The sequence below is a fragment of the Pseudochaenichthys georgianus genome, chromosome 14, assembly GCF_902827115.2.
Source record: "Pseudochaenichthys georgianus chromosome 14, fPseGeo1.2, whole genome shotgun sequence".
NCBI classification, from domain to species: Eukaryota; Metazoa; Chordata; class Actinopteri; order Perciformes; family Channichthyidae; genus Pseudochaenichthys; species Pseudochaenichthys georgianus.
In genome coordinates, this window is record NC_047516.1 from 30,917,713 (window position 1) to 30,930,529 (window position 12,817).

Sequence of the window (12,817 nt, forward strand, 5' to 3'; positions counted from 1 at the left end):
AAGTGATAACTGTGTAGAACAAATTATGTGTTTTCTAAACTTGTTGACTAAGGACACATAAGTGTTCCTTTATTACATGTTGTGATGCATTTTTATTAAAACAATGAAATGTTTTTTGATACACCTACAGTATCGTGAGTAATACACCTACAGTATTGTGAGTACTCCTTATAATGGAGTTGTATGCCTTCCATTATTCTGCTCTATTACTATAAGTGTCATAACACAGTATTATTGCCGGTGTGATTTTCGAATGACATACTTCATACGTTTCATGATGATACTTGATGGTACTCAGTGTGTGTGTGTGTGTGTGTGTGTGTGTGTGTGTGTGTGTGTGTGTGTGTGTGTGTGTGTGTGTGTGTGTGTGTGTGTGTGTGTATGTGTGTATATGTGTGTATGTGTGTGTGTGTGTGTGTGTGTGTGTGTGTGTGTGTGTGTGTGTGTGTGTGTGTGTGTGTGTGTGTGTGTGTGTGTGTGTGTGTGTGTGTGTGTGTGTGTGTGTGTGTGTGTGTGTGTGTGTGTGTGTGTGTGTGTGTGTGTGTGTGTGTGTGTGTGTGTGGGAAAAAAGGCTGTTTGTCAAAAGCATCCACTTGCTGTGTACAACAGAGTACCCATAACCAGTCAGCCCATAACAAATGAAAAGCTGTCATTATTCGAACACAGTCCCTTTTAGTCAAAGCCACCTTTAAGCAATTAAAACCCTTCATAAAACTAATAACTCACACATTAACAAGACCAGACACATGCCCTGACACATTGGTGTATTGACAGAGGAAGGTCACTCCTTCTTTTAACACTCCCCAGTCTTCTTATAAACTCCCCAACTCAGCACTTTAGCTAAAGGGGGTTCTGTTTAACTCTCCAGCCCCAGGCGGATCCATGAATCTGCGTGACCTCTGCAGGATAAAGCAGGGAGACATAACTCATCCAGGCAGCTTCAACAAGTCCTCTCTGTGTGTCTCCCCCCCCCCCCCCCCCCACCTCCTCCCTCGACCTTAAAACCTGACAGCAAATGTAGTGAACTCCAGAGTAATAAACTCTATCCCTTGAGGGCCGAGCTTCTCTGGGTTTAAAATGCTGATCTGGCATTACCGTGATACGTTTGACCATCTCTTTCATTATAATGCAAAAGGTGAAACGGATACTAGAGGGGTGTTATTATTCTAAAACCTTTGCGGAATATCTGCCCAGGAGACAGAGCCTGGGTAAGCTGACACAGCAGAGCAGAGCAGGGGATGGACAGTATAAGGATGCAGAGAGTGAAGGCCTGGCATTGGTTGTTAACCCCTATCAACAAAATGTCCGAACTTCAGTAGAGTCTTTCCAAATGCTGACTACTTTATTGTGATCTATTTGATGCTAATGAAATACTTTTGAGGTTGAGTGGAGAGAGGAGAGTTGCTTTCAGTGTTTGACAAACATTAACAAGATAACTGAAAAAAAATACATTAAGAATTGCATTGATTGAAAGCACTGCATTCTCCGTAAGTGCCACACCGCAGGTTTAACGAATGAACTAGCAAGTGATTATCTTTATTAACAATGCGTTATATAATCACACATGTTCATCCTTAGAACAACCGTGTTGGTTGCGTTAAATAAGAGTGAATTTCTGTAAAACATGGTTCCTAAGGCAAGTGAGACTTGTAAGAATTGTTTTAATGCCAATCAGAGTGTAACTTAAGACTAATTTCCCATTCTTTAAACACTGCTAGAGCCCATACAGTGTCCCTTTAGAGTTCACTTCCTGTCTGTCTTCTTCTGCTGATTTATGTCCTCTTTTTATTTTTATTATCTGGGCCCAGTTTATCAATTGTGAATCCACAGTGTTTTGCCCTCCACAAATAATAAGTATTCAAAAAGTATTCAATATTGTTTTCTGACTGATGGAAACCAATTTATTTTGTATGGCGACAACTGACATTAAATTGACCAGACTTCTTTCTGCCGAGTGTTATGACTGCAAACAGTCCTTCGATCAGAGCGTCCTAAGCCACCGTCTGCTAACTTTAGCAGCAGTCTGCAATCACAAAACAGCACAAGTGACCAATCAGAATTGAGTATTTCACCAAGCTGTGTAACAAAACGCGTATCATGAAGAAGTCATTTTCACAAATTGATTAAAGCCAATCTTAAAATGATTAAACAAACGCCTGTTTGAGACTCCTCAGTGCACACAAAAACATAACTTGGAGAAATAAATAAATACGGAAATGTTATTGATCACCCCTCGATTATGTTCTCTTGTTAAGAAATGTATTCTCATAAATGTTGCGGTAAACAGAAGGACAGAATTACTTTAAACTGACGCCGTTTTGCTTTTCTCTGGGTTGTATAGATACGAGCATGGTTTATACTATTATGTTAAACTTTAATCATGTTTTGATAATAACATCCAATACTTGATAAGTCGCTCATAAAACACCGGAGGTATGGAAACTAAGAACACCATATGTGGTCAATTGTTCAGCTAATATAACAACACATTTGTTTTATTTCCTTTAACTGGTGGATAGAGTTGCTGCGGGGGGTTGAGATGCAAAGGGTGCAGTGGAGACGGCTGATTGACAGCTGGAACACAAACCAGGAAATAAAAAAATAAAAATTCAGATCAAGTCGTCATGACTCCAATAATTTCTTACAGTTTCTCATCAAGGGGGGGTCTCCTGTCCCCGGCACAAACACACTGCCTGAGGAAGGCTATGTGTATTTATTTTGTCATTAACTTTTTTCGGACCACTTATTTATTTATTTTGGTGACGATCCGACCTCCATGCTGCTACTCTGGTTCAAACTGCATCCACCAAACAATATGATTTATCTCGACCTCCCCAAAATAACCAAAATCTGACACGGTGTGAGATGTCTTTTTTAGCTGTTCTGTCATGCAGTCAGTCAAAATGAATATCAATACGGGCCGTTTCTTTGACAATATATATGCAAATATGGGCGTTACGTGAAGCCCGCAAAAGCTGCGCCGCATTTCGAGTTGATTGTGATTTATAAAGAGAAACCGGCGTAGGACGTGCGTGCGCAGTGTTTTATAAATCGTAATATTTGTGTGCGTATTTATTTGCTTTGTCCTCCGTAAGCCATCTTCCCACGTGAATCCTATGCAAAGCTTTATAAATGAGGCCCCAGGACTTAACTCTTGTTTTTTACCAGATACACAAACCATATGATGGTCGTATAGGCCCTGACCTCGTGCCCTCTGCCTGCTTCTACACATTCCATCACCTTAGCAAACGTATATATACACACAGATATGATTGGCTGCTGCATGCAACCTGACAGATTCCTGCCTTAGACAATTTGCAATGAAAGGCTGTTTTAAATGGCAACAGCACACACTTGACACTTAGAGCTCCAGGACTCAGCGAGTTGACAGTACTGTCACCTGTTAGGAACACGCTCAGCACTTGTTAAAACCTGGGGACCAAAGCAGACACACAGCTGCCGCCTCTCTGACAGGGGGGTCGCATTGTTAACTTACACCTGTCCCTTAGCTATAAAATGCAAGGAAGCAAAGTAACAACATTGAACAGGCTTTAAGATGCACATAATGTTTCATGTCTATTTAGATCAATGCTATTGGTTGAGTTGTAAGAAGACACTCAAATCAAAGTACATTTACCAGGACTGTGATGTGAGATGAAAAATGTATTTCCTCAAAACAAACAAAAAGGCAGTTTGAAGGTCATGTTGAGGAAGTATTTTCAGACATTTAAAAAATATATGACTTTCTTTGAAGATGTATTTGAATCCCCACAATCATCATGCACATTGAGAGATTGGGAAATCAATTAAAATGCTTAAGATGAGAGCTCAATCAGTCATTATCTGTACATCGTGTCTGGTTATTAAAGATAGGCAGTAGCTGCATTAGTCTCATTGTCAGTTATTGTGATGGACAGGGTGCTAAAAATATTGTCAGAATATATATTTGTTTGATTGTATAAATGACAGTTAGACATAGGCTTACCATATGTAAAGTCTGTCATTTAAATAATAATGTTTTGAAAAGAAATCAGCACATCTCTCCTCACTGTCTGCGTTTTTTTTACATTGGAAGTTTTCTACTGAAGCTTCTGAACAAAGCTTTGAATGTCTGGAAATAATCTTCAAGGTGCAGCCTTCAGTGCGGTGGCTGTTGCTGTTTTTGAAAGGCTGAATGCCGGGATAAAAAAGGTATAAAGCGCAATATATTGTTGGTTTTACAATTAACGAGAACTGTGTGTACATATATCAGAACAAATGTTAATGACCCACCCCCCTACACATTTACATTAAATATAGGGTGTTCCAGGTCCTATATGTGTGTGTGTGTGTGTGTGTGTGTGTGTGTGTGTGTGTGTGTGTGTGTGTGTGTGTGTGTGTGTGTGTGTGTGTGTGTGTGTGTGTGTGTGTGTGTGTGTGTGTGTGTGTGTGTGTGTGTGTGTGTGTCTTTCTTTATTATACACTCAAGTTCTGATTTTGCATTTAAAAGGGCATGGAGAGAAAACAGAGACCTTTTCATGTCAACACTCAGTGAGCAGAGTATGACATCTGTGTTCTAATTTGTCAAAATGCCGGACCCTCTTTAGATTATTATGTCATTGTTAAAGGAGGCCTATTCTAATTGACAGGTTCATATTTGTATTCTGTGTCTCTACTGGGACATGTCTCCATGCTTTAATGTTCAAAAAGCTTTTTAATTTTCTCACACTGCCTGTGCTGCAGCACCTCTTTTCACCCGCTGTCTGAAACCAGAGCCCAGTATGCTCTGATTGGTTAGCTGGCCGGCTCTGTGGTGATTGATTGGTCAACAGCTTAGAGATGTCCTGTACTTAGCATATCACGTACAATGTGTTGGAGCACTAGCCGATAGAGGCGTAAGCGTGACATGGTGATGTCATTATGTAAAATGAGTAAACAAAGGACTACAATGGAGGCATTTCAGGCAGGGGGGGGGGGGGGGAACTCCCTCTGGGGTGAACTTGGATTTGAGCCTTTTCAGACCATTTACATGCACACAAACCTATATTCCACACTACAGGAAAGGGAACACTAAGAAGAGCACCATTTGGCAACCTCTACTTCAGTATTAATCCTTATAAGAAAATAAGCAACTTGGTATACTTCTACAATGTATATGCTATGTGTATTTTCAAAACCTTGCTCGAATAACTTGTGCACATGTGTGTTATGAAAGATCTGTGCCCTGTAACAAGTCAACACCCAGAAGAGTAAACGGGACTTACTGGCTACTTCCAGGGACGCGTTGTGGCTGATGGCCTGGCCCAGATAGTTTCGGGCCACGCACACGTAGCTGCCGTCGTCGGGCTTGCTCCGTCGCCCGTGGATGATACGCAGGAAGAAGAGGGAGCCGCTGGGCAGCAGCATACGGTGGGAGCGGGGGTTGTCGCGGTCAGTCTCAACGCGCTCGCCGTCTTTGTACCATTCCACCGTGGGGGTCGGGCGGCCCTCGGCCTTACAGTTGAGAGTGGCTGGTTCCCCTTTGGACACAATGAGGTCAGAGGGGTGCTCCACAATGCGGGGAGGGAAGTCTTCCTGGCGAAGACGAGACCCTAGAGGGTGCAAATAAGACAAAAGCAAAAGAGATAATTAGTTCTATGTTTTCACTTTACTGCCAAATTAGGTTTTTGAAACTGCATTTATCAAAACATGACAAAGACCCATAGGAAAAATCATCAAATGATCATCCCATGCAATAAAGAGTAGTACTAATCAAAACAGCAGCAGCTCTAAAGGAATTAGACACGGCGTGTTATTATTGCTGTGCAAGTGCCATGTAGTAACATTAATCCAGTTTGACAATGTAATTACCAAACAATCGGAAGTCCCTCATAAAATGTGTTGCTTTTGTTTCAGCAGTTGGAACCCCGTGAGGCATTGTAAATTAAAAAAACAGTGCTGACGTGAGAAATCCTCGGGAAGTTATATCTTTCAAAACATGTCTCGCCCTAAAACATGTGTTTGAACAAACATATCAATATGCCGTTTTAGAGAAAAGCTTCAAGGGTGGATTATAATTGGATGACGGTGTTATCTGAGGCTCCACCGACAAAATATGTGGGTGGCATTTGTTTTTTTAATTGAAATGTTCACTAGTGTCTGAAACTTCTACTAAGGGTTTGAATACAAGAAGTCCACAAATATATTATGATTTTTGCCAACACTCTCTTTTCTATATGGTTCTATTTCTCGTGAAATATCTTTTAAAAAACGACTCATTCCTAATAGTCAGTCATGTTACAGTAATATCTTCTAATCTGTCTTGATACGTATACGTTTACACACTCTGTATATGGCATATATTTTTGTATAATTGTATTCATAATGTGAACATTGCACATCCCATACACATATTGTCGTATATTTTCATAGTATTTTCTTATATATATATGAAATGCATTTCTTTAGTTTTTTTCCCAACACATTAATACACCAAAGCAATGTCATGTATGTGAACGCTTTCTTTGCATTAACAGGATTCTGACATGGAACAAGTAATCATAGCCTTTATGTGGCTGTTTATTTCCCATAGTACTGGTATTTTAAGCAACAGAGAAAAGATACCTTTCCTCAACAGGAGCCATTACTCCCTATTTTCTTATCTTACTGGAGTATACATTTATTTATGGTTTGAGTTTACCATTTGGAGCCACTTTGTCAACAGTCTCTGAAATGCTTAAACCTGCTATAGAAATACGAATCAATACCTCCATCCCTGCCGACACTAACAACCACAAAATCACCTCTAATGCCTCATACACTGCTGAGATGTCAATCCCGCTGGTCTTCTGAAAGAAACTGTGCAGCAATGAGTCCCTTTGAGCCAGCGGACAAAGCAAACCTCCCTAATGAGATCCAGGTACACAAGTCCAATGCACATCTTACATTCCTTCCATCTCTTTCCAATCCCCCAGCACAGCACATCCAGCCCACCTCCAACCCTGTCCACACACTCACTCATTTCTCCCCTTTTGTTCTCCGGTGTTGTGTAAATATGTAAAACCCTAGAGTAGATTCCACAAAACAAGCTACATGAGTTACTATTTGTTAAATCTAAATCCAATTTAAATGAATTAGTCCTCCAGCCAAAATGGGATTGGGTTTCGAACAGCAAACAACCCAAAAAGGAGAGAAGAGGATAAAGAGAATGTGGCATTAATGTAATTGACTGCTGTCTTTTCGTGCCTACTGCAAACACTATCTCACACAGCCTCCATAGGTCAGGCTTTAATGTGCCGATGGCCCTGTAAAGCACATAATCGCCACCGTGCACCAAAGTGATGAGCTCTTACGCTCCCGCTGCAACCAATAAATCCCACACAGACAAGTGTTTACCCGGATAGATAACACCTCACACATTGTGGAAGGGGTGAGAATTTGATCCGCTGGTGACATGTTGCACGCAAAGCATTATTAAATAAAATATTACTCAAGAGGTGGAGGACAACACTCTCACTTCAGCCAAAAGTGTTTAATAAGTGTGTGGGCATAGCATAACACACTGAAAAGGTATGACAAAAGCATTACCTGCATTGGAGCATTGTCAATAAATGGACTGCTGAGATAAGGCCTTACTATTCAAATCAATTTAGTTACAATGTGTTCCTTCCATTTGCTTCCTTTGTCTGCCTTTCTTTTAATGCTGCCATGAATTAAATCCAGCTAAACGGACAAGTGCCAAGATGTTGTTTTGTACAGGCAGGTAATTACAAACCTACAAATCCTACTCAGAAACGCCCACACCATTTTATTTTTAAACAAAAGCACCAACAGGAGTTTATGTATTGGTCAAATTTGAGATGTTGTGTCAGGCAAAAACACGAGGAAATATAAATCAGACCTTATCAGGAAAGTTCACACAACGTACATTCATTCCCATTTACCCGTAGCATACATAGCTATGCAGTTGGGTATTTATTTGGTATATTTTATTGAAGTTATCTATCTGAAAAGTCTAAATCTCTGCTCTGTACAGCAAGCTTATATTCGTGTTAATGTGAACATGCTAATAATAAGCCAAACATTATTATCGTAATGTAATATCTAGTAATAAATAGCACAAAAAAGATTTTGCAAATGTTTCGCAGTTGACACAATTTTGCCCTCGATGAAAAGTCAGACTCAAACAAACTATTAAGATTCATATTTGGAAACCAACATCACTGAATTACCACAATGACATGTTCACGAATGTTTTCATACAAAATGCGAAATTATGCAATCTTTAACAGCACTATCTATAAGAGTATACCAGAACAAAGTTATTATCTGACGACCTATGATATGTTATTTAGATATTGACCCCCATGCTGTATGTCAGGGCTCAAAAATAGGCATTGCCCACTTGCCCACAAATACAATGAGTAATAATAGGGTAAATCGCTCTAGTAGCTGTGACAAAAAAAATGCATGAATATTTCATTCAAGCACAATTGAACATGGTTTGGATATTTAAACCCATAACAGAACAATACAAACAAGGTGGGCACTGTTTGCCTACGCTTCCTAATTGTGTTGGGCTGATGCCTAGGGGTCCATTCAGCTCCCTAAGCCCCCTGGCATAGCAGAAAGGCAATAGCAGCCCCCCACAAGTGCTCCCCCCACCCAGAAGACTAGGCTTTATCTGCAAAGGGCCAGCAGCCAGCACAATCATTATGCGAAAACATGCACACAGATGCACAATGAAGTACCGGTACACACACCAAAGGTCATTTGTAGCACCTGTGCCGTCACAACTATGTATTTTTCAGTCAGTCATGCCTCAGGCAGTTTTGTTGGTTTATGAAAATCTAGAGACAGACGGAGAATGAAGCCAACAAACATAAAAGCAAGGAGCATGTCTGTGTAGTCTTGTCTCAGTCAGTGTGAAATAAGGTGGGTAGAGACTAGTCTTTATTCTCTTCAACAGTGCATCTCTCCAGAGAATCAACTGAAATGTGCAAGAAAATATGTTGGAATAACAAGCTAGGTATTTTGTATTTTATTCAAGTAGCTTCTGTGAATATGTGAGTTTGAACAGAAGGCATGGTGGGATCAACTCTACAAAGAAAGAAGGAGGAATGATGCACGCTGAGAATCTAATAACACAATGTGAGAAATATGAGTGTAATTTACTCCAACGTTGGTGGTCTTGGACCGACCTCCCCTAGTGTCATGTACAGTACTGTGTCGTATATATGTATAATGCATGAAAGGAGGCTATGCTACTTGGAACAAAACCAAATATACAGAGAAAATATCCAGTATCACAATCAAATGAGCATGCTGCACTGAGGTCAAGCTAGCTGTCAGCTTAGTATGAAAAATGATCCTTTCCAAAAGGTAAAACACCTCAGAGAGCCAGACAGACACATGGACACCCACCGTGATACACGTGTTAAAGATGCACCACTTACTTCCCTTTTTGAAGAATTTTCTCTTCGAGTTTTCCAAAATAAAGTATGAGAGGAGCAAATTGTGACATTTATGAATGTATAATTCAGTCACCCTTTAGTGCAGCAGCTGACAGCTATGTGGCACTATCAGCTTGCTCAGTGACTCTGACACCAAGCCCATCAGAGGTAGAGTGGTGGAAAATGGTAAATCTCCACCCGAAGTAGTGTGGGAGTACCTGTGCCCGAGTGCCACTCTGGAAGAGTAGCACTCTAAGGCTTAACAGTGCATAATAAATGGAACAGCCATGTCTTGTTCGGGAAATCCTTTTGTTTCAGCCTGTCAAAGTCATTGAGTTTTCTTTCTTTCTGACCCATGGGATAGAACACGGATCAGGCCACACTTTCAATGGCAGGACAGAGCTTTACAGAAGCTTCTCAGATCAAAGCAGTATTCTTACAAGTCAAATGACACCACGAGTTGGAACAGATAACTATCCAAGACCAGCCATCGAGAACAAAAGGATAGCGCCAGCCATTGAAGCAAATAACCTTAGTGGCCAAACGGTGGTACTACACCCCCGTTCTAGTCCGTGACATCATGGGCCAATAAATACTTTTACCTATTGACTTACATTGGGAGAGAAGCGACTGCAAATCTAAACCTATGAATGACATGTATAGCTGTTCTTTAAATCTCTCCATTCATTTGACTTGAGCCGAGAGCAGGTGATCAGAGGGGGTTCTTAAGGAAAACTTAAGTGTGCATGCTATGGGCAAAAGGCCCAAGATCATCCGTATACTTTTATAACCTACAATCGTTGCAGCTTTATGGCTCCATGTACCACTGCGCAACTTTCATAGAAATTAATGGTCCTCCACCTCCAAGGCTGTATTCAGCTATCTTTATACATCGAGCAAACCAATGGCCGACATCACAGCGACTACAAGCATTTCAGAAATGTGGTGTATGCAAGTATCAAAAAGAAACAAACTATGTGAGAGCTCAAGTCAATTACTGAAGTTATTTTACGTTTAATCAGTGGTCAGGGAGGAATAATGTTGTTTTAATTAGACCATCCAGCAAGTGTTAAACAGATGTTGGGAATTTTCCAGTTTCCACTTCACTTAGACAAAATTAGCAGATTAAGTTAGACTTTATACTGCAGAATGAACTCTATGTCTGAAAAATAAGTGAATGCTGTCGGCTTTCCATCCTAAAATAGACTTCACAGACCCAGACATCCGTCTGAGTCTGTGACACGCAGCATCAAAGTATTATTGTGACAAGTGGGTGATATTATGCAAGTGTTTGCCGTGCATCGCTGTACCACCTTTAGTATTTGAAGCACATCTGATTAGACAGAAATGTCAGCAACACATCCGACAAATCCTCTCTTCTAAGGCCAAGTTCTGCCGAATGTGGATTCAGCGCTACATCAAAGGGAGACCTGTTTAAAAGACAATCATGCACAGTAATACTTATTAAAAGTAAAATCCAGAAGAATCTAATCGTCTCTATGGTGAGGCATAAATAACTAGAAATGATTATGCTAAGTGCCTGTGACGCCGACAATTGAGCAGCCCGACCAAGCAAGGAGGCAGAGGCAGAACGTCCAAAAATATAACCCGGTGTGGGTATTTATTACATTCGAGCACAAGACACAGCCTCAATCTCGCTGTTCCCGTGAGCACAGTCACCAGCACAAGGATCTCACACCCCCCACACATCAGGAAACACAGAGCCTAAACACCCACACTAATTAACCCAGCAAGACACAGGTGAGGGGGAGGAGACAACACAGGGTGAACACAATCAGGAGCAACAGAAAAGACGGGAGGGGGAACACTTTTCAAACACATGCATTATAACTTAACAGAATAACACGGTGGTAACTCAATTAATGCAACTTTAGATCATGACCTTTACACGCTAAAACATATCATTTGCACACAATGACTAATCTCAACCGCTGTCAATCTTACACAAACAAACACTTTCGGCGCTCTCGCTATAACTCCCCTCTCGTTCCAGGTGGAGCCGAGGGCCCGACCAGCGTCTGCCAGACGACATTCCAATTTAATACGGTTTAATCATTTAATAAATACTACATCAATAAATAGTATAACAATGTGAAAATATGCAATGTTTAACTGTACTGTGCAAATCACGCTAATAAAGTGCAAACTGTTCACTAAAGTGCTGAGTGACAATTGTCCTGTGCAAACCCACATGTGCAATATTACCCAGCCCGAAGCCGTCAGGCCATAGTGACGAAGTTACCTTCGTCACAGTGCCCCATGCAAACTTTAACACATGAAGCATGATGTTAATTCAGGCAGAAACTGAAGTCTGCTTTAAATTGGCTGGTTGGATCAGCTGTTAGCAATGTGCTTATTATATTTCTACATTTAAGGAATAGTGTGATATGTTGGGTAATACATACTTCGCTCTGTTGCCAAGAGTCAGGTGAGAGGTTACCTTTCTTACTGTATGTCTGTTGGTTATATGAAGCCTGAGCAAATAAACTGTTAGCTAGCAGTGCTAAGAAAAAACCGTGTAGCATAAAACCCTCCTGTGAAACCACAACTTGCCATGTTGACAGTTTTCATATGAACAAGCAAGCTATAACAAGTTAATTGGTGAGCTTTAGAGGGGCTAGTGGGAGGACTTTTATTAGCTTTTGGAGGAACCAAGCTAGCTGTGTCCTGCCTTTCTGCTAAGCTAAGCTGCTACTGCTAGCTTTAGCTCAAATTTCATATTAAAGAGAGAGTATCTATCTTCTCAACACACTCTCGGCAGGAGAGCTAATAAACATATTTCCCAAAACATTTGCTTATTCCTTTAATAAAGACAAACAAAGGATCAATGGAAAATAAACTATTTGTGTTGCTCATCCCTTGGAGACACATATTCCAAACATACACACACCCTCAATCATTTGTAAAAGTAAAATATAGGGAACCAATAAATGCCAGACATTCTTTCTCAGGCTGTATAAACTACAATTAAGTGGAGCAGTTGAATACTGTCATTCACTCAAGTATGTGCGGGAAGGAATGTGAGTGTGTTAATGTCTGTGTGTGGCCAGGACAAAGGTGTCTGAAACCACACTCTCTCTTATGACACATTTCATCTTTTAATCATATGGAGAGTTATAAAGAACTTTAATTACAAAATGTGTGAGTTTTTTTTTTTTTTAAACCTACTTAAAACACAATCCACAATGCAGCAGTCTGCGGGAAAGTCAAGGTCAAGAACAAGATAACACCTCCTACCTGCAGCAGCCAGATGTTAACGGGAAGATACGGACTGAGTGGGAAAGCACAACGATTGCTTACACTCTAGGGATTAAGAATTCATATTACAAGATGCAGAAAAAGATTTTGGAACAGCAACAACTGATTTTTTTCAATATTATTTAATC

The 12,817-nt window shown here is 40.5% G+C and overlaps 1 protein-coding gene across 1 annotated transcript in view; it reads right to left on the minus strand.

The window, feature by feature from the left end:
• Positions 1 to 12,817, minus strand: part of LOC117458859 (roundabout homolog 1-like) — a 127,759-nt gene that overhangs the window by 99,779 nt on the left and 15,163 nt on the right. Inside the window, exon 2 of the mRNA XM_034099553.1 lies at positions 5,244 to 5,570. Within this exon, the coding sequence (XP_033955444.1) occupies positions 5,244 to 5,570 (327 nt within the window). The remainder of the gene's footprint in view (positions 1 to 5,243; positions 5,571 to 12,817) is intronic.